The following is a 19,702-nucleotide window of genomic DNA, read 5'->3' as shown; positions in this document are numbered from 1 at the left end:
ATGAGGGTGCTGCCTCTCTTGCACTGTAGCTGGTTTCCTGATGTGCATGGAAACGACAAAAAATTCCTGACAGTATTTTCAGCTTTCTCCTTTTTTCTTACCTTCACGTTTTCACATCTGCAGTGTAGTTAAACCTTAAAGAAACCCCTTTTAGGACACACACCATAATGTACTTTCAAGCCTTCTGCCAGGTTTTGATGGCACTGGAAAAAGTAATGCCTACTCTAATTACTGACGTCACATGGAAAAAGGTTTTTTTCCTCCCTGCAAATCTGAAGCCACTTGACCCATAAATGACAGAGCCGTCTTTGTTGTTGCCTTTTCCCGTTTTCTTTCAGCTTGCTTGATGTCCTTGTACAGCAGCATTTAAAACTCACCTCAGGTCCTTCTCAGGGGGGTTGAGATACAATTTAGCCATTGCAATCACTGAAGTAAATGAGCCGGGCTTTTGTTGCACCAGAGCCGGCTTGGAGGGAGATTTGCCATGCATTTGGGACTGGTTGTGTCGATTACTCATGTGAGTGTATTAATGAAGTTGCAGGGAGGCCAGTTGCACAATAGTTGCATTCAGCTGGGTTTCTAAATTGCCATTGGAAAGCTGGCAGGTTTTTAAAAAGGACTTTTGCAGCATTTGGGGAAGTCACTGTTGTCTGTGAAAGATGCTCTGCTGAGTCTGAAGAACTGGAACATACATACGTGAATTTTTGGTCCAGTCAGTGTCCCAAGAGCATCTTTTGAAACCTATGTTTGCTGTCCTTCAGCTGTCGAGTAAGCAGCAGTGGATTTTGGAAAGGATTGAATGAAGATTAGCTTTAATACTGTGGTTGGCTGAGTGAATTTGGTATTTGTAGGTTTATTTGTACAGTGATTTCTAGGATGCTTAATAGTCAGGGAAACTGGTTTTTTACCCCAAGTATTTGACATAAAGCAGTCCATTTGCCTTCTGCGAATCATTTTCTCTAAGGGCCCGTTTTTGTTGATAGCGACAGTTCCGCATTGGGCCAGGAGCCAAATACCTGAGCCCCTCTGATCTCCAGAGGGTTTGGGAATAGATGACATCTCCCAGAGGAAGTGTAGGAAGTGTGTTACCCTCACAGGCTTGCTAGGGAAGCAGGGTGCCAGTGATTAAGCTCACAGGGAGGTCTCCCTCTGCAGGCAGCAGGGTCTTTGGAAAACCAAGGACGAGCTGCCACTCTCACAGATTTTGTTAAAATGAGTCATTTAAGGGTGACACTCTGCTGGCAGGAGACCTCAGTCATGTCACAGCAGGAGGGAATGGCCTGCCCCAAAGAAACACCCGCAGTGCCACTTCTGTGTGGGGGCACCCAGCAGACACAGACACAGGACTGTGAGCTGTGCCAGGCCTCCTGCACCAGGGCCTGGAGAGATGCTGATGAACAAGACGAGGAACTGCAAGAGAGTTTGCTTGTGTAGCCAAGCGTCAGGAGGGCGCTGAACTGGCCTTTCACAAGCAGCTTCTGTGCCTCTAGCTGGAGGAAGATGAGTCTATTTTCACACTTTGTTTGTTTGTTTGTTTGTTTGTTTTTCTGAAAATTATGTATTTTCTTACAACTCCAATGTGGTGAGAAGTTCCAGCCATAATATGATTTTATGTAGGAAATATTCCAGCGCTCAGTGTTTGGTATAATGGATCAAGGCAGTGGCTTGTAAAGTCTTATCTCCTGCCTCCACTGCTGAATGGTGCCAGATACTTCAGAGGCAGCCAAAATTGACTTCTGCACTTACTGCTCCTTAGTGCATCTTGTCTAAGTGGAGAAGGGTGGCATGCTAAGCAAAATCTGGTTTTCTTTCACTGAATGTGGGAATACTTGGAACTGGAAGTACTTCAGGGTGCTGTCTAGACGCTTGCACGGTAAAGCTTCTCTTCTTCTTATGTGGGGCCAGTTAAATGGGTGTGAAATGATACTTGAGGGTCATTATCTCCCCCTCCGCTTGTGTTTTTAGGGGAGGAGGGCTGGGGCTGGTCCTGGCCAGCGCGGGCTTCGGCCGCCTCACCGCCCCCATCATGGAGCTCCACAACCAGAAAGGCTACTTCCTCCACCACGTCATCTTCGCCTGCTGCACGCTCATCTGCATCATCTGCATCCTGCTGCTGCCCGAGAGCAAGAACCAGAACCTGCCCGAGAACATCCCGGATGGGGAGCATTACACCCGGCAGCCCCTCCTGCCGCACAAGAAGGGGGAGCAGCCCCTGCTCCTGACAAACTCTGAACTCAAGGATTACTCTGGCCTCCACGACTCAGCAGCTGTGAGTGACGGGATCTCGGAGAACACCACTGCCAACGGGATGAAGTTGATGTAACTGGGTGGATTTTTTTTCCTTCTCCCCTTTTTTTTTTTTAATTATTTTATTTCCCCTTCTTATATTTCTTCTTTTCCTTTTGTATTTTATTTGATGCTGTCGTGCGGGAGGAGTAGCACTTTGGGCAAAGGTGTTTTGCACAGATTTTACAAACCGGTGATGGAGCAGACACAAACTCAAAAGAATTCAACTCTGCTACTGAAGCAAATTTTGGCATCTTCAACGGTTGTGCAGATTACTCTTGAAAAGTTTTGGGGGAAAAGACTCTGGCTGGCGGTAGCCCTTCAGAACTCTTTTTTTTCCTGCCATTAAATATGTATATTTATTTTGATTTATTCTCAAGAAGCACTTTATTTCCTTTTCCTTTCATAGATCACAAAAATGAAGCCATCTTATAAGAGGTGCAGCCATTCCAAGAAAGAAACCATTGGGGGGAGGGGGTGTGTTGTTTTCTGTTTTGTTTTTGTGTTTCTTTAAAGGAAAGAGGGATTTACTGCAAAGTTGAATTGACTTAAACTTAGACTTGTGCAACATTCTTCTGCCTGTCTAGGAAGTCCAAGTGCCCCGATTGCCTGCTGTGTTTGTATACACTAAAAAAAAGGAAAAAAAAAAAAAAAAAGAAAAAGCAAAGCAAAACCTGTTGTGACTCAAACTCTGACTGCATTTTATGCAGCTTATATTTGTCTTTATAGCCCATGTGCACTTAAAAGTTACTTTCTAAATTAGTCCTTTTTTGTTTTCACTGAATGCATTGGAGAAAATCCTACCCAGACAAGCTGATTTTTCAATGAGAATCAGCTTTCTGCATTTTAAGAGTATATTAATCTATTTTAGGTGGTTGCCACTGGTCCTTAACAGTAATGTAGATGATGCAAATGATTTGACTAATGATGCAAAAATGAATTTTGCCTAGAATGGCTATAATTATCAGAGTGAAAGGCACAGGATCTCTGACTGCTCCAGGAAAAAAGCATAGACCAGCAGTGATAAATAGTAAGGAGCATGGGCAATGATCTATACCTTTATTCCAAAAGGCAGCATAGCTGGGATTTCTGTTCCTGGGAAATGAGTGTCCTGGTGTTGTCTTAAGTGATTTTAGAACCAGGGTTTGGGTTTTCAATTTAAGTGGAAAAACTGCTTAAATGACTGTTGGAAAGGAATTAATCGATACCCTGTGAATAATGACATACTGAGCTGTCTTGAGTTCTTAAAGATGTGTTCTGGTTCTGACCCAAGAATATACAATTAACTCACACTTATTTCCCCACTTTCCCGACTGCTCTTGTAAGATTTTAGTTCAGGAAAAAAAGTTTACTTAAACTGGATTAATTCTAAACAAAATGTACATCCAGTTTACCTCCTGCTGTGCAGATGGCACTTTGATAGCGGCCACTTGGCTTCTCTCCTCCAGCCCCCAAAACAACTATTTCCTTTGGCCACAGGCTTTCGGTTCTCACTCAAGAGAATCTAGTGAGGATCTAGTTCAATGCAAGGACTTTGTAAGCAGCTTTCTTGCATTGTAGTTTACCTTCCCCTCTGTCCCTCCCTCTTCTCCTTTCTCACTCAGGCCATCCATTAGTGATGGCAGTGCAGACGTTCAAACAGAGCAGCAGGATGTCAATGTTGTACTGAGTGTCCGTATGATTGCCACTTTGTTTGATGTTCACATGCAGGGGGAAGTGCACACTTGCATTTTCCTCCTCTACTTTCCCTCCCCTTCCTCCCTTGCTGTATATATTGTCGATTAACTACTGTACCTAACGATTTCCATCCTCCATTAGGCTGCCGATGTCCTCTTACAGTCCCCAGTAAACCAGGGATCCGTGCTCCCCGGCAGGCCATGCAGTAAAGTAGCACAGCCCCAGACACTAATGGATGCAAGGGGACAGGTAGACCTGCAGAAGCAACAGAGGTGGTTGTGTTCAGAGTAACAATGTTGTCCTAAAGCTGCTAATTTTTACAGAGGATGATGTGGACGTTTTGATTCATCTTGAGCCTGGTAAGAAACACTGGACCAGTTGATGGTAGTTTCGCCCAGAGATACACTGCTGGTTTGTTTTCACCTTTTGTTAGACTTGCTGTGACGGCAAGAGCCTGATCTTCCTCACACTCAAGTTTTATTGTCAGGCTTGAGTGCGGATGCTTCTTTTTGTTCTGTGCCGAGACCCTTGCTGTCTGTGTTCACCTGAGGAAAGAACCCAGCCCTTCCCCACTCGTGCAGTATTCACATGCCAGATTTGTGCAATACCTTTTACCTCGCACGCGAGATGCTCATTGCAAGCCACGCACATTCGGGGACGAAAGAAATGGGTTCACAAAAAGCTGAAGAAGCAAAGCAAGGCTTCAGGGAAGAGCAAAAGGGCTTGAGAGAGGAGGAGGTGCGAGCACAAAGGCAGAAGGGAGCGTCCTGCCATCCGTCGTGCCGTGGAGCCAGTGGCTCCTTCCTTCGTGGTCGTCCTCGTGGCCCGCGTGCTCAAGCTGCGGTACAGCTCTTGTAGACCATCCACAAGCCTCTAAAACCGGCTGCTTCCAGCACTGTCAGTGGTCCTGGTGAGCTCACCGCTGTGGTCCACAGCGCTTTACCATTTCCTGTTCTGGTGGTTGCTCTCCAATGACAGACAGGCACAGGGAAAAGAACACTTGCTTAAACATATCAACATTTAGATAGTAAATACACTAGGTGACAGGAACATGCAGCAATTTTTTTTTTTTTTTTTTTTTTAAGAAAAATATCTTATGAAGTTGATTTGATTTGCTGCTCTTTCCATTTTTTGCTTGAAACCAGGTAGTCGGTACTGATCTGCAATGAAGGGAGCCCCAGCTTCTCTAGTTGGTCTGGTCCTCTGCCTCTGTCACAACAATAAAGCAAAAACTAATTTCCTGCCTCAGCAGTTCCAGTTTTGCCCCTTTTCTTGAAAATATGAACACTTCTGTGATGATTATGTTCTTCCACACGTGCTCACAAAGTTGGAAAGCTTTCACTTAAACCTGTCTTGTGTGGAGGAGCCAGGCACCAGGTGATGCAGCAGGGCAGAAAGGAAGCGTGGGGATGCTTGCCCTGCCTTGTCTAGTCCTGCAGCAGGACAGGGCTCTCTGCCGGGGTCCCAGCCTGCTGCACCATTGGCTCCTTGGCCATGTCTCCTCTGCAGCCATCACCAGGAAAGGCTTTTCTCAGGCGGCTCTTTCTGGCCACTACAACAGGGGAAGCAGTCCAAACTGTCTTGTCCAGTTTTGGCCTTTTTCTGTGAACCTTTCTGTAGCGTCTAAGCCTATCAGTAGATTTTTCTTTGGGTTTACCATTTAAGGGCTTTCTCCACCTTTGCAAGTACAAACAAAAATGTGAAGTGACATTATGCTTGATCATTGGGGGTTTTGTCCCCCTTTTAAGGTTTCAGTACTGCTTTTGTTGCCAGACACTCTGCAAATGGATAATGACAGTCACCTGTCTGCAAGTGTCTTGTGGCCACTCTAAAAGGGGGTTGTGTGGTTTACTTGTGGGTTTCACTGAGCAGGCTTCTTTTGTTGTCGTTCTTTTTAGCAGAGGTATTTTACTTAACTGTTGCCACTTCCTGGAGCCACACACTTTACTGGTCACCAAATTGGAAGCAGAAGTGCCATTAACTGAACTCTGTGAATGTCAAATCAAGTTGCGCCTCTAGCTGGCACATAAGACAACACTATTAAGTGGGGGGATGATCTCCCCTACTGTATCTTTTTTTTAATTTTATTTTTTAAGAAAAAAAAATGAAATTGCAAACCTCATTTTAAATGTATTGTGTAAAATGTTTCGGGAAAGGAGTACGGTGTGTTTTGTCTAGTGGGCGAGATCTCCCTCCCCATTTCAGTTTCTGATGAAGTTTTAAAGAATCGTGTTACTGTATGTTTTGATCATGAATAGTCTGGTGGTGCTTCCTCATAGCACAAGCTTAAATCAAGTACTGAAAACAGTCTTACAAGCTAAATGTCTGCATGATGTTACATCTGTTGTACCTACTGAGAAGAACTTTGTATGTAAATGTACAGAATAAAATGACGTTGTCCCATCACTTTGCTCTCCCTGGTCTGGCTCCCTTGCAGGGACTTCTCAAACACCCAGCAGCAGCAGCTGCCTCAGCAAATAGCCCTACCCTGCTCTACAAACAGAATGAGCTGTTTGTAAATCAGGCTAATTAAAACACCACATTGATTTGCAACTAATTATCCTTTATAGTCAATTAAAGAAGCATAGTTGACTCTTGTTTCCTGGGTGGTGTAAATCAAAAAGAAAATACCCTTCAGCAGTTGCTTTTTGCTATTCTGATCTTGAACTGTGGCCAAGGACAGGCAGCTGCTCCCACCAGGTAAGGAGGGGCCCTCTGTACCCACACCAAATCTGAGACACTGAAGCTTCTGGCTGTTCAAACACTTTGGACAAGAGACTCAGCAGTTGTGCCTTCTACAGCAGCAGCCTCTCACAGTTTTTAATTGCTGATTGTGGCACCAATTGTGGCAAGGTAAATTCATCATTTTTCTGTAGGTGCTTAACAGTTGTCTAGAAGCAGCACCAGTAGTTTAGTTTTTGGTTTGTGTCAGAAGCTGATGCTTGAGCTCGAGTCAGGTCTCAGCTTGGAATGGAAAAAAAACAAACCAAAAGCCACCAAAACCTGTGTGGTTAACTCCTAGCTGCCATCTCATTAAACAAAACAGTCCCTGGATCTGCCTCTGAAAGGATACCCATCCTACCTGAAAGCAAGTCCAGAGATGTAGCAGCAGGATGCTTTTCACTGATGGTCATGGTAATAGACCTCTCTGATTTTATATATATGCTCAATTTACCTGTGATGCTCTTCTAGCAGCCTGACAGATTTGCTCCAGAACTTGGCTTGTGCTTTTTCCTTCTATGTAGTCCTCAGGGGTACGTAAATAACCCTTTGTGAAATCCTTCCAGTGTTCTTTGTACCCAAGGGATGGAAGGAAATCCATTGTTCAGCACCAGTACTACAACCAACAGGGGCTAAAAGGACAAAAGTACCACTCACGTCACAGCTTTACCATACAAAAATGTGGGGGTTTCTTTATTTGAACGCTAAAATCTGCTATACTAAGTTCAGTGCTACTACACAGCAGATTAATTGTACAGATAGCATTTGGAATGGATTTGCCCTCAGATCCCAGTACTGTGTGGAGGCTAGACACCACATGCACTTTTTCAATGATGTTCATCCATTTCAGCATCCATTTGCTATCCTACTTGGCAGGGTAGCAAAAAAAAAAAAAAAAAAAAAAAAAAAAAAAAAAAAAAAAAAAAAGCTTTGAAAATTCAAATTCTATTTGAGAAAAAGGAAATCCAAGTCAAGTGTATCTCTATTTAATAGCAACCACAAATTCAATCAAAATAACACAAAAGAAACATACTAACTTAATGTCAGTGTGAAAATTGCAATCAGTTTTTCTGAAACAAAACCATCTTCTTTTACAACGGTGCACAATCAGAACTTCTCTGGAAAAGCTGTCATTTCTTCTTTGATCCTGTTTTCTATGAGTAAGGTGAAATTGCTGTCTGTGTTTTGAAGGTTGTAGCTGACAAATATCTGCTTTTTGGTCTTGCTGGCTAAAACACAAAACAGAGTAGTCAGCCAGATTTTTATTCTTTTATAAAAGTGAGGATGGTATTTGAGCAAGCCTCTTAAAAAGCCACATCATGCAGATTTCTAAGACGTTCTCCACTCCTGCTGTGCTGGGTGCAGTTATAAAGGAACAGCAGAACATGTCCCTGACCACTGGGGCACTGCACAGGATTTTGCACATCACAGAAGTGAACAATATGAGACTTGTGGCTGTCAACTAGTTTTTTACCTGACACGAGACACCATTAGTCACTGGAAAGCCTTGCAGTGCCTGCAGTGGATTTTTGGACACTTCTTAAATATCTTACATTGTAAGTGAAACCACAGACTGTACTGGACTCTTAGCACTGAAATTCAGCCTTAAAAGACCCCAAGAAGCTATGCACCAGTTTTGTCTAAGCTTGCTGTTGATTTTGTTTCCTTTAACCTTTTTTCATACAGTGTCCATGGATGCTCCAAGAAGCTGGAGAGCTTTGCTGAACATGATGAAACCAAGCAAAAGTTCCAGGCTACTGTAATGACAAGTACCTAGAGAGAGGTGCTACAAAATTAAGAGCTGCCTTCCATGACAGAGCTAATTAACAGTGACAAAAAAACCTGTCCAGTGGGACAAGAAGACTTAATTATCAAAGCAGAAGAGATAACACCAAGAAGTGTTTTATAAATAAAATGCCATCCTACTTAGATTTTACCATGGTAATACAGCAAATCTGTGGCATTTTTTATATATTACTGAAGCTAAACTTTGTGAAAAATGTAAGCACCATATAGGAAAAGTGGGCACTGAATTTAAATTGAGTTGCGTAAAATAGAAGACAAAAAAATAGTATTTGGGTCATGAGGTATTCTTGTCCAGGAATGCGCTGGGAGCTAATGATCCTAGACACAAATCAGACTGTTCTGCTGAATATTCAAAAAAAAAAAAAAAAAAAAAAAAAAAAAAATCATCTGAAGTTTTAAAACTTCAAAATAGAAACACTAAGACTCATAAGATGTCAATCCTTTCTAAACAGGAAACTAAACAGTTAAATACAGAAAACCCATATATAGGTACTATAAAATGTAGTTACACAACTGCTTCCTGTCTCAGTAAGTAGAGCTGCTTTTGAAATGCAAGGACTCGTTTGCCTTGCATTTCAAAAGCAGCTTGGCACTACAAAGACTTGGCACTACAAAATGCTGATATAATGCAGCATGGTGCTCTGATTGCAAAAATTAGCACCTGGCACTAGGTTTTTGTGGTGTAAAGCAGCATGTTTTGTAAGCACTAGTGCTTCATCATCATGCCCTAAATGAATGCAATGCTAATTCTGAAGTAATTAATTATCCTAGCTAACAAAACTATATAGTGCACTGCAGTGTCAAAACTCAGCTTCTTAATTATGTTTGCCTAGAGAGTCTGGGATGCTGTTCCAGTTCCCAGGAATGGTGTGAACCTGGGAGTCCCTCTGGGCTGCCTGTGCCAAGGACCTCTGCTCCCAGGGCTCTGCCCCAGCTCCGAGGGACAGGGGGACCTTCTCTGTCCCTGCTCCCTGAGGATCCAGCTGGACGTGTGCACTCCTGCGGAAAGGACAAAAGAGGGCAGATCTTCCGCCTCCGTGGAAGACCATCTGCAACTTCAGAGTAAAGCAGAACCCTGCAAAGGACAAGGCTTAGCTAAAAAGCCCTGTGGCAGGCCTGCTTCTCGTGCAGCCTGGTTAATAACCCCTGTTCCACTGGCTCTTCAAAGTGAAGGAAAAACATCCCTGACAGCCATTGTTTGGGATGTGCTGAGTACCAGGAGAGACTACAGTAGCACAGATCTGCTCCTGCAACTTCATGTACGGGAGCAAAGGCCCAAGCCAAAGCTTGAAGAGGAGCCCAGCAGGAGCAGAAGAGGCAGGACAAATGTTAGACATGAGTTTATAGACTATTTGTGCTGGAAAAAAGGTGATGAAAGTGACCAGTGCCCAGCTGAGAAACACTCAAAGAAAAGCTTGAGGTGATCTTTACCAAGAGCCTGCCAGTCCCTACAGAAGGAAGATTGAAGACATGGCACTAATCAGTACTGCAGCCCAAGGCACCGTGATTCCAGGCTATGCACCTGAGGGAGGCACTAATGGATAAGGACTTTCTCAAGAATTGGCTTTCAGTATCGTATAGGAAACATTCTTAGAATTTGAGTTTATTGACTAGTGAGACACATCAAAGCAATCACGGAGGATGGTGGGAAACAGTCTCTGCCCCTCATACAAGCAGATATAGATAGATATATGCAGAAAGAGGAATAGCATGTGTGTCTTCAGCAGCAGCAAAAAAATCAGAACTAAGGAAGGAGATAGGCAATACATGAAATGCAGCTGTTGTGGCTGGGACCCCTACCAAACTATAAATAAAACAAAAGGAGAATGTGTGCACTGTGATGCACTGCAGCATTGAAGCTCCTGCTCCAGGGCAGGAAACCTGACACTGCAGGAACACACAGCAGATGATGGAATGTGACTGGCAAGTATAAGAAATGGAAACAGTTATGTGCAAATGGCATGGCATGCTACCCCTGCTACTGCCTGTGGAGACAAGAAATTGCATGGAAAAAATGGTGACAAGTCAGACCTGGCTGTGAATAGCATCTCCACCATTACAGATTTTGTGGGAGAAATGAGGATTTAAATTCCCAGAGTAAATCTAATCACCAATAACAGCAAAGCTGGGTATTTCTAGCTGAGGTGGAACACAGATTTCCTTACCAAGCATTTTGTGAAACAAAGATACAGGGATGCTTGTTGATGATCTTGCAGATCATCAGATCCAGATAAATAAATAAATTTGGACTAAGTGACCATGAGTTGACCTAAATTTCTGGACTGTCAAAAGCCAGCCGAAAGACTATGGTGTGAGATTTCAAAAAGAGGTATTTTTTTTCCCAGAAGCTCAGGTAAAGAGCAAGCACATAATTACTCAAACCCATAAGTGTATTATTGGCTTTCCCCTTTGAACCAAAGGTGAAAAAGGTCTACAGACCTTCCTCAAAATAACATACCTTAATCAGGATCACACAAGCAAGAACAGTATATAAAAATAATATCAAAGGAGCCGACTGGCAAGGAAACCTGCAACCCAGTGGACAGATGTCAAGGATGGAGAGGAACATGGACCAAAATCCCAGCTGGGCCACAGCTGGCTCAGAAGATTAAGATGAAATAACAAAAGACACCTAAAGCACACAAAGAAAAACAAAATAGGAAGGTGCATTATACTCCAAGGATAAAAAGTAACCTATAGACCAGTACCAAGCAACAGTATCAGTTCTCAGTAACAAAGTATGGGAAATTAGTGATGGAAGCGATAAAAGCACCTTAAGGGGAAAAAAAAAAAAAAAAAAAAAAAAAAAAAAAAAAAAAAAGGCAGCAAAATTGAGACAACTCACAAGGAGAAAGAAAAGTCAGGTAACTCAGGCAGCCTCTGTCCTAGAACACTGAAAGAACTAATGGAAGAAATGGCAAGTTATTGTGAACTTCAGCTATGAAACATGTAATAAATCTTTTAAGAGTGAAGATAGCAAGCACATGTAGGGAAAAAAAAAAGAAAAAAAAAAAAAAAGGAGTATGGGAATCACTAAGATAACTTAGAGCTGTCAGCTGGGCTGCAATGCTACACAGAAGATTAGAGCAAGATTAAGAAGAAACAAGTGACAAGGAGACCAAATGGAAAGTGGAATAAACTGTTATACTTTATCGAAAGTAAATCCTCTCTGACTACATTTTTACTGACTTCCTAAGGATAAGGCACTAATTACATATAAAGAAGTCGTGTTATACACGGATTGAACTCGATGTGTAGAGAAAATTGTGCCGCCTGGGTCGACTAAAACAGTGTGTATTAAAAGAGAAATTACTGTGAAGAAGAAAAGATGCTAATGCTTTTTTTCAGAGATCAGTCTTGTGAGCAACCCTTTTTAATATGTGGCCATGGAAGAGAAGCGGGCTTAGATTCATGGAAGTGCCTGACAATACAAACTCAGGACATACTATCTGAAACACACAGATGAGCACACAGATCATTAATAATTCTGTGGCCTCTCCATCTGAAAGAAACAGAGGAAGTAAAGTGAGACTGAGCAGCTCAGCATATTGCTTTTAAAACCTGGTAGCAAGCACATCAGTTGGATGTGGATGTTGGAGCTGCATCGGCCACTGGTGGGTGATGAGGAGTAACCAGCGTGATACAGCTGTCAGAGCTGTGAAGGTGCTAGGATTCATTAGGCCGTTATGTTTAATCTTTTTTACTATGGACACGAGAGTTTGCAAGCTGTCATTAAGATTGAGGATTTCAGCTACTGAGGTAGCTGTAGCACTGATGAAAAAGGAAGCATCCCGAGCGGTGCCCATCTGGGTCACTCAGATCAAGCCCAGGCATCCATGAGACTACTATGGACTTCCTAGGCCAGAACTTCTTGGAATGTGGGGGCTAAAAGGTGCGAGATGTGCTGAGGGTTGGCTTCATCTTCTGGTAACGGCCTGGCATGACGGCCACCTCGCCCACCAGCACAGCAGCGTCACTTGAAACCCCACTCGACGGGTGCTGCATGTGTTGCCCCTGCCTCGCGCCCATCTCCAGGATAAGGATATCAAATAATTCACTTCTGATAGCGCACAGCGTGCCCGAGGCCGCTGACTCAGGCGCCGCAGACTCGTCTGCGGATGGGGGAAAAAACGCGAATCGGCGGATCGGATGGAAGCTGTCGCACCCCGCAGCAGCCGAGGCTCTGCGGCCGGGGCAGCGCTCACCGCATCGCCCCGCACCCACCCAGCCCGGGCTGCCGGCCCAGGGCCACGGAGAGGCACGGCCCGGTCCCGACCGCGGCGGTCCCGGCGGGAGGCGGCTCCCGCACCCCCGCACCTACCCAAGCGCTGCGCCAGGCAGGAGGAGGCGGTGTCCGAGGGGTCCCCCAGGAGCGAGGCGGCCACCGGGATGCTGTCCTGCAAGCGGAGCACAGCACAGGGCACGGCTTAGTCCCGGCAGGGCGGGCTAGGGGCTGCGGGGCGCGGGCGGGACCCCGGCAGCGACACTCACACGGGGGCTGCACATGGCCACGGCCAGGCTGGCGAGGGCGGGCGCGGCGCCCACCCAGAGGAAGAGCGAGTCCCGCAGCCGCATGGCGTGGAAGTGCACCCGCTGCTCGCCCAGCTGCCCGCTGAAGTCGTGCAGGGCGATGCCGCCCGCCGCTCCGCCGCCGCCCGCCGCCTCCATCGCCGCTCCCGCAGGCGCGGCCGGGCCCGAGCTCGCAAGGCCCGAGCGGAGGCCGAGCCCGGCCCGCCCCGCGGCCCCGGGGAGGCGGCGCTCGCTCCGCCGCGCCCGCCCCGCCGGAGGCACCGCCCCGGCCGGATCCCGGGGCTGCGCGCTTCCCGCTCCCCGGGGAGCGGCGCCGCTCGCCCACGGACGCGCACGCCGGCGTCCGCACCGCGCTCCGTGCGCGCCCCTCGCCGGGGCTCCCCTCCGTCCGCGCACACGCCCCGCCAGCACGAACACGCTGCAGCCCCGGGGAGCCTCCGCCGTGCCCCCTGCCTCCTGGGCTCGCACTCCCCCCGGTCGGGAAGCACCCCATCCCGCTATCCCCATCCAGAAAGACACAGCCCCGTCCCGGTACGCAGGCACCCCGCCGGTGCACACACACACACACACCCCGTGTGGGAACGCACCCGCAGCCCCGGTGAGCGCCGTGCACGGCTTCTCGGGGCTCACGCCGCCCCGGGCTTTGCCCCGCTGCCCGCCGGGGACGCGGGTGGGGCGGAGGCAGCCGCAGGGATGGGGAAACCCCACTAGGTGGCAGGGGAACCTAGTGCGGAAGGCGCCTGGCACACCGGTGGCTCCGGAGAGTCACCCGAGAGGGAACCCCGCGGTTTCAGACGAAAGAGAAAGGGACAGAGTGGTGCTGTGCAGCCTCGGGAAGGGGGAGGAAGGTCACCGCGACCTTGGCTTCATTCTGCTGTGGAGGTTTTCAGCATTGGGGATCTACAAAGCAAGCGATTCTGGTTTGCGTAGCTCTGGAGAATATGGAGCCGTGAATAATTAAAAGCCCTACTTTGGGTGTGAATTTTGTGCTCGCCGCTCTTTCCACCGGAGCACAGCAAAGTCGGTCATTACTGGAGAGGATTTTCGGTAGCTGTGCCGTCTGTTGCTGATAAGAATATTGTCGGCTCCCTGATGGCCGCTGGCCCTTAACAATTTGAAACACGTATCTTCACGCCACCGGCAGGGCAATGGTCGCTGCACAAAGAACAAACGCGTTAAGGGTGCGGATTGGCTTTTTAATCAGCATTTCCTCTGCCTCCAGTTTCCTACATACCACTAGAAATCAAAATTTCCATTCCTAAATGGTGAGATTTCGTTTTCCCATTGAAAAAATGGGTGGAGGGAAAGGAGCCCTTCATCACTTTTCTTCCCTGAGCCCCTCCAGTTCTCCTGGCATCTGCCAAAAGAAAATCCTCAGCCCTGCTAATTTCTGCCCATGCTTCCGCGCTGACACTAAATCCCGGGACGCAGCTAAGCCCGGTTAAGCTTACACCATACCCCGACGTCCCATGGCGCAGAATGAGCTTGGAGAGAGAGGGGGAGTCGCACGCCACCTCCCCTGCCCTACATTTGTCGCTCGCTTCTTGCACAAAGCGTTATGGGATCTATGGTGCCAGCCCCGCACTATGTCTGTCCCCTGCCTCGCAGCTGAAACAGCATCAGGCTCGTGGTGGTCCTCCCATGCCCCCCACTCTGCAGCCAGTCCCAGCTCTTTCCCTCGACATGGGTTGGCCTCCCACAAGGTGAGGTACTGCAGGAGCTGAGTCTCGTGTTAGGGCTTAAAAATCAGCTTTCCCCTGTCCCCAGCCTGTTGCAAACTGACACTTTGCCTGTGGCAACTGTGAAAACAGACAGGCAAACAGGTGACAAAAGCCACCTTGGAAGGGAGAGAGTGTTGGTTGCACGCACCAAACACTTCCCCCTCTCTGCCTGCTGCAGCTGCAGGTTCACTCTGCAGCTGGGTAGGTAGACCTGCCAGCTAAAACTGCCAGGAGCCAAGAGCATTGCAGGAATAAATATCTAGGAACTTTTTATCTAGGATAAAATGTCTGGTGGGAGCCACACAGGTGGTGGTGGTGAGATTCCTGTGGTTAGACACCTGCAGGTGATGGAGGAATTTGCCCCAGGCTTGCTTGATCAGTGGAGAGAAGAGGAAATAGTAGGGCACAGTTCACCTGAGCTGCTTTAGGTCTCTTTTGAGAGAGAAGGAACCCCTCTTGTCTGGCTTCCATGGACTTGAAAGGAGGTGAAGGGTAACAGGTAAGGCATTGCACAGCTTTGCAGACCGATCTATACACGCAGGCAAATCCTTCTCTAAGTGTTCAGAGCCAGTTTCTTTGCTATGGTGCATCAGAGTTGGCTTCTGAAATGGAGTCCTAGTGGAGGACCTGTTCTAACAAAATTTCAGCTCAGAGTGTCTTCCCACAAAATAGAAGTTTGGGCCTCCTTGTGTGCTAAACCTTTGTTAAAGTCATCTGCTGGACTGAAGAGTTTTCTTCACTGGTCTTTCCACATCAGGTGCAAATGTCTGGTGTTGCTTCCAAGGCTGTCTCCAGGCTTACCTCTCCCTATAGGGAACTGCCCCCATTTCATCACACTGTGATCTGTTCCTCTTCTCACCAGGAGTCTTCTCCAAAGGGCTCGTAACTTCCCTTATTCTAAATCCCACAGACCTCTAAAAGTGAGTCACAGGGCTCCTCTGCACATTGGCAGTTCTGTGTATTCAGTGCTTTTCTGTGAAATGCAGCTGCTCTCTGTAAATCATGCTAAATCCTTGTTTAAGCTCAGAAAAGGAAAAACATTCATCTAGTGACTAAAATGCTGATTAAGCACTTTTATTTGCAGTGCAGGTGTGTGAGTAGAGCTGTGCAGAACCAGACCATCAAGTGTGAAATTAATTTCTTGATTTCAGCATTGCAAGGTCATGAGAATCCCTACAAAATGAGAGGGGAAACCACTCTATATGTATATGGATCCTCTTGCATTTCCCTTAAAATGCTCATCTTTTTTTTCCTGTGGCATTGAAAGCAGCACCAGTAAGTCCACCTTGTTTGTTAGGTATGAGGCTGGAATGAGCCTCAGCTGTAGTGAGACACTGGAGAGAAAAATAACAATAAAGCAAGCACAGCTTAGCAAAAGCACTGCATGTTTATATGGATGTGTATGTACAGCTGCTCAGGTGAGATCCAAGCTCTGGGAGAGGTGATTTAAAGGTATGTACGCTTATCTACCTTGTTCTCCTCCAAAAGTTAGGTTGCCCATAAGAGTCACTAGATCCTAAACCTTGATTTTTACTGATCATCATCTCCCCTCCAGTACAGTTTGAAGTGAGGAATAAACCCTCTTCCTGGTAACTCTGGAGTCAAGAGCCATAAAACACAATTATTAACTGGGATGTCACTGAGAACAGCAAATTTTTTTCTCATTCCAAAATGTATTCTGTGCTTTGGCTCCTGCATGAACAAAGAGTGAATCTGACACATGAGAAGGCAGGTAACCATTAGTGTATGTCAGTGAACCTCCTTTTGATGCCTAGGATATTCTAGTTTTCTTGATTTGTCATTCTTCTGCAGAGGAGTAAGTGACTCTTCATAAAGCCAAGCAAAATCTTCCAGCTGCTCTGCTAAGACTCCATGAGACCGGGCTAGTGCTGTGGTAGCTGTGCTCCAGTCCCAGGCTTCCAGAAATCTACTTTGAGGCTTGGATGTTCATTGTATGTAAACTTTCATCAGTGGCTGAGAGGGCCTTTTTCTCTCCCTCTGTGTCAAGGCACCTGAGGATCTGAAAAAAATACTCCCCCCCCCCCAAATGTTTTTTTCTCATCTGGATCCATCTTCTGACACAGATTGTTGTGCCACTGCTCAAAAACTTGTGCTAGCATCATGGAGGGCAGAATCAAGCAAGCAAGAAAGGGAGAAGCGTCCCTGCTTACACTTTAGAGTTGCCATGGTTGTGATGCTGTGGCCATCTAAACCAGTTGCTGTGGCCATCTAAACCAGTTTAAGGTGGGGCTGGCCCAGTCTTTCTTTCTTGTGCTCATCTATTTTCATGATAAGTCAGTCTGGGGAATCAAACTGGTCAAAACCTTTTCCTGGGATCCTGGCATGGGTTGTTGGTTAGATGTGATAGGAAGCTTCTCCTCAATCATCTAGCCATGGCCATAGGCGTAACATGAATACTCAAAACACTTCATCAAGTGTTGATCAGCCTGAGTTGTGGTCTCAGAAAAAGAGATGGAAAGAGATTCCCGACTGGAACATATTAAAAAGTTGCAGAGGACTTTTGGAATGGAGGAATCGGACTTGTGAACTTGTATGAAAATCAGTTTAAGAGACCTGCAAGGGGACTGCAACAAGTTCATGCTATGAATCTTGCAATCAAAAACAATGTCAAAGCCAGAGCTCTCTGGAAAAAAGTCTGAAAACCATTAGTAAACAAATGCAAAATATAGATGAACAAGAAATTCCACATCTGCAGTTGGTGCCATGACGGTGTTAGCAGAACTCCTACAACACCTCCTCAGAGTACATGTTGGTACCTAGGCAGGTATTGCTACAAGGAAAATCAGTTCCCATTTTCCAAAAGACTTAAGGTGACAGGTTTTTTTGTTTGTTTAGGGTTTTGGTTTGGTTTTTTTGAGGGGGGAAGGGGTGGCCTTGGGTGGGGCTTGTAACCTCAGCTGTTAGGATTTCTGTATGGGTGTGATGAAGCCTGGAATGCAGGTGGCACAGCAATTCTCTGTCAGAGTAATCCTCTGCACAGTGTGTTTAATTAGAAATCGTGTCTGATAGGTTTTGTGCCCAAATGACCCAGTGGCCTCTTGCAAATCCCTTCTACACTGCTTTATTGCACTTCTCTGCGGACTGGAAGACTGCAATAACTGTTGCCTATCTCCCTGCAGCTGAGCACAACTCAGTGTGACACACAGCCTGTAAGGACCTTTGTGAGCCCAGCCTAAATTTCTGCTGTTATCAAATCAGTTTCCTTTCACTGTCATATGAGTCACAGGAGGACCTTGTCTCAGATCTGTTGGAGCATTTGAGACGTGTGGTTTGGACGGGAGGCACTAACACGGAGTGACTCACTGCTCCCCTCGGGGACAAGAGGTTTGTTCAGTCAACTGGAAATCATATTTTGTGTGCAGATACACCACTTCATGGGGGAGAATCCCAAAGTATCTTACCAACACCAGCTCTCCTGTGCAAATGTCAGCCGTGTAGAGAGATCTACAGGAGCAATGGGTTATTACACACCTCTGACCTGACAGGGAAGGGCACAGGTGTGAAAGCCTAATGGAGCTGACTTTTTGAAATGCTAAGAAGGGAAAGGAAAAACCCCCACATATTGAAAAATGCTTTCCTTTATATTGCTCAATGTGATTCCTAGATCTTATATGGCATACATAAGATCAGTTCAATTCCTAGATCTTATGTGACATACCTGGTGGACCCTGACAGTTTTCTGTCCCTGGGTCACCTAGCACGGTGTAAGGCCAGTGTACAGAACATGCAGAGGGGATGTGGTATCCTTGAACGAGGGGGAATATCAGTCTGCTCCAGACTGAAGGGCTCTGTTGTCTGCTCAGGCTGCAGAGGGTCACGTTCATAGCCATGGAAATTACTGATTCAACATGCAGCACTGGCAGCCACATAAACAAAGGTTTGACCGAGATTCAGGCTGCTTTGGGAGTGGAAAGAAATTCCTTTTTTTGACAGATAGTTTGCTGTTGCCATGGTTATGGAACTTGCTGCGCTTCTGGTCTCTTCCCCACCCCTCTGGGTACTTTCCTTCTGCTGATGCCAGGATTTCCATGAATCTTCTTTTGCTCTTTACACTGAGCCTTGGACTTATTAGTCTCTGCCACAAGACCCTTAAGCTGCAGGTCCAACTGGATGTGCCTGCATATGGCTTGTCCTGTTCTCCAGCATGCCAGCAAGGGCCTGCCTCTCAATCTGGTTCTCCAAACAGCCACTCTCTTTCATTACTTTTTAAAGTGATGCCATGGCCTTTTCATTTTTCCATTTGCAAGCAAAATCAGCTTTGATTGTTTTGCATCCTCTTCCCTGGGCAAGGCAGGGAGCTGACAAGCCTGGCATTGTCCCTTAGCAGTCTTCCAGTCTTCACTCAGAAGTTCCTCAGCTCAATCCATTTTTTTCTCTTGGATTTTCCTTCCGGCTCTGTGGAACATTGTGGTGTAGCAGAAAGATTGAATATCTGAAAAAATAGTTTGTAAGTACTCGAGAGCAACAAATGTCACCTGATCCATAAGGATATGGCTGCTTTGGCCAGGATCTCCCAGTTCCTAGTACAGTTCTTGAAAAGCATGATTTAGGCCTGGTGTGGATTTTATTTCCTATCATAAGTCTGTCAAGCAGCTACTGCTTGACACCTCATCGGTGTATCTGATGCTGTTGGTGATTACATGGAATATTACTTTTGCAAACACTGCTTCAGTCACCTGTTTCCAAATTCCTGAGCTAAAAAACATTTAAAATAATGATTCACACCAATAGCCAAAGATGAGAGTGTTCCCTATCTGCTTGACAACAGAACAGACAGAATAGTTTCGCGGTCAGAACACATCACCCTAGGAAAATGTTATCAGTCCCTTTACTGCGTTCCCAAAGTATCATCCCAAGAGGCTGAAACTGCGTCTTCAAAAAGTCTGTGTCCCACCCTTGAACAGCAGCTGAGAAATATCCTCCTCTGCTGCCTCTCAGAA

At 46.2% G+C, this 19,702-nt stretch overlaps 2 protein-coding genes across 5 annotated transcripts in view; one reads left to right on the top strand and one right to left on the bottom strand.

Moving 5' to 3' along the window:
- Nucleotides 1-6,369, top strand: part of SLC22A23 (solute carrier family 22 member 23) — a 110,095-nt gene extending 103,726 nt beyond the window's left edge. For all 4 annotated transcript variants that reach the window (XM_040090525.2, XM_040090357.2, XM_040090442.2 and 1 more), the window contains one exon: nucleotides 1,966-6,369. In XM_040090525.2, coding sequence (XP_039946459.1) covers nucleotides 1,966-2,323 — 358 coding nt within the window. In that variant the 3' untranslated portion in view covers nucleotides 2,324-6,369. The remainder of the gene's footprint in view (nucleotides 1-1,965) is intronic.
- A 980-nt stretch (nucleotides 6,370-7,349) lies between these two features.
- PSMG4 (proteasome assembly chaperone 4) lies at nucleotides 7,350-13,210 on the bottom strand. Its single transcript, XM_040086474.2, has 3 exons — nucleotides 12,982-13,210; nucleotides 12,812-12,887; nucleotides 7,350-7,913 (listed from the first exon to the last, which is right to left on the bottom strand). The coding sequence occupies exons 1-3, from the start codon at nucleotides 13,156-13,158 to the stop codon at nucleotides 7,792-7,794; spliced, it is 375 nt and encodes a 124-aa protein (XP_039942408.1). The 5' UTR covers nucleotides 13,159-13,210; the 3' UTR covers nucleotides 7,350-7,791.
- Between the last annotated feature and the right edge of the window lie 6,492 nt (nucleotides 13,211-19,702).

This window comes from Hirundo rustica, chromosome 1 (assembly GCF_015227805.2).
Source record: "Hirundo rustica isolate bHirRus1 chromosome 1, bHirRus1.pri.v3, whole genome shotgun sequence".
NCBI lineage: Eukaryota > Metazoa > Chordata > Aves > Passeriformes > Hirundinidae > Hirundo > Hirundo rustica.
Note: the sequence above shows the minus strand (reverse complement) of the source record. Positions and strands in the feature narration are given on the sequence as shown.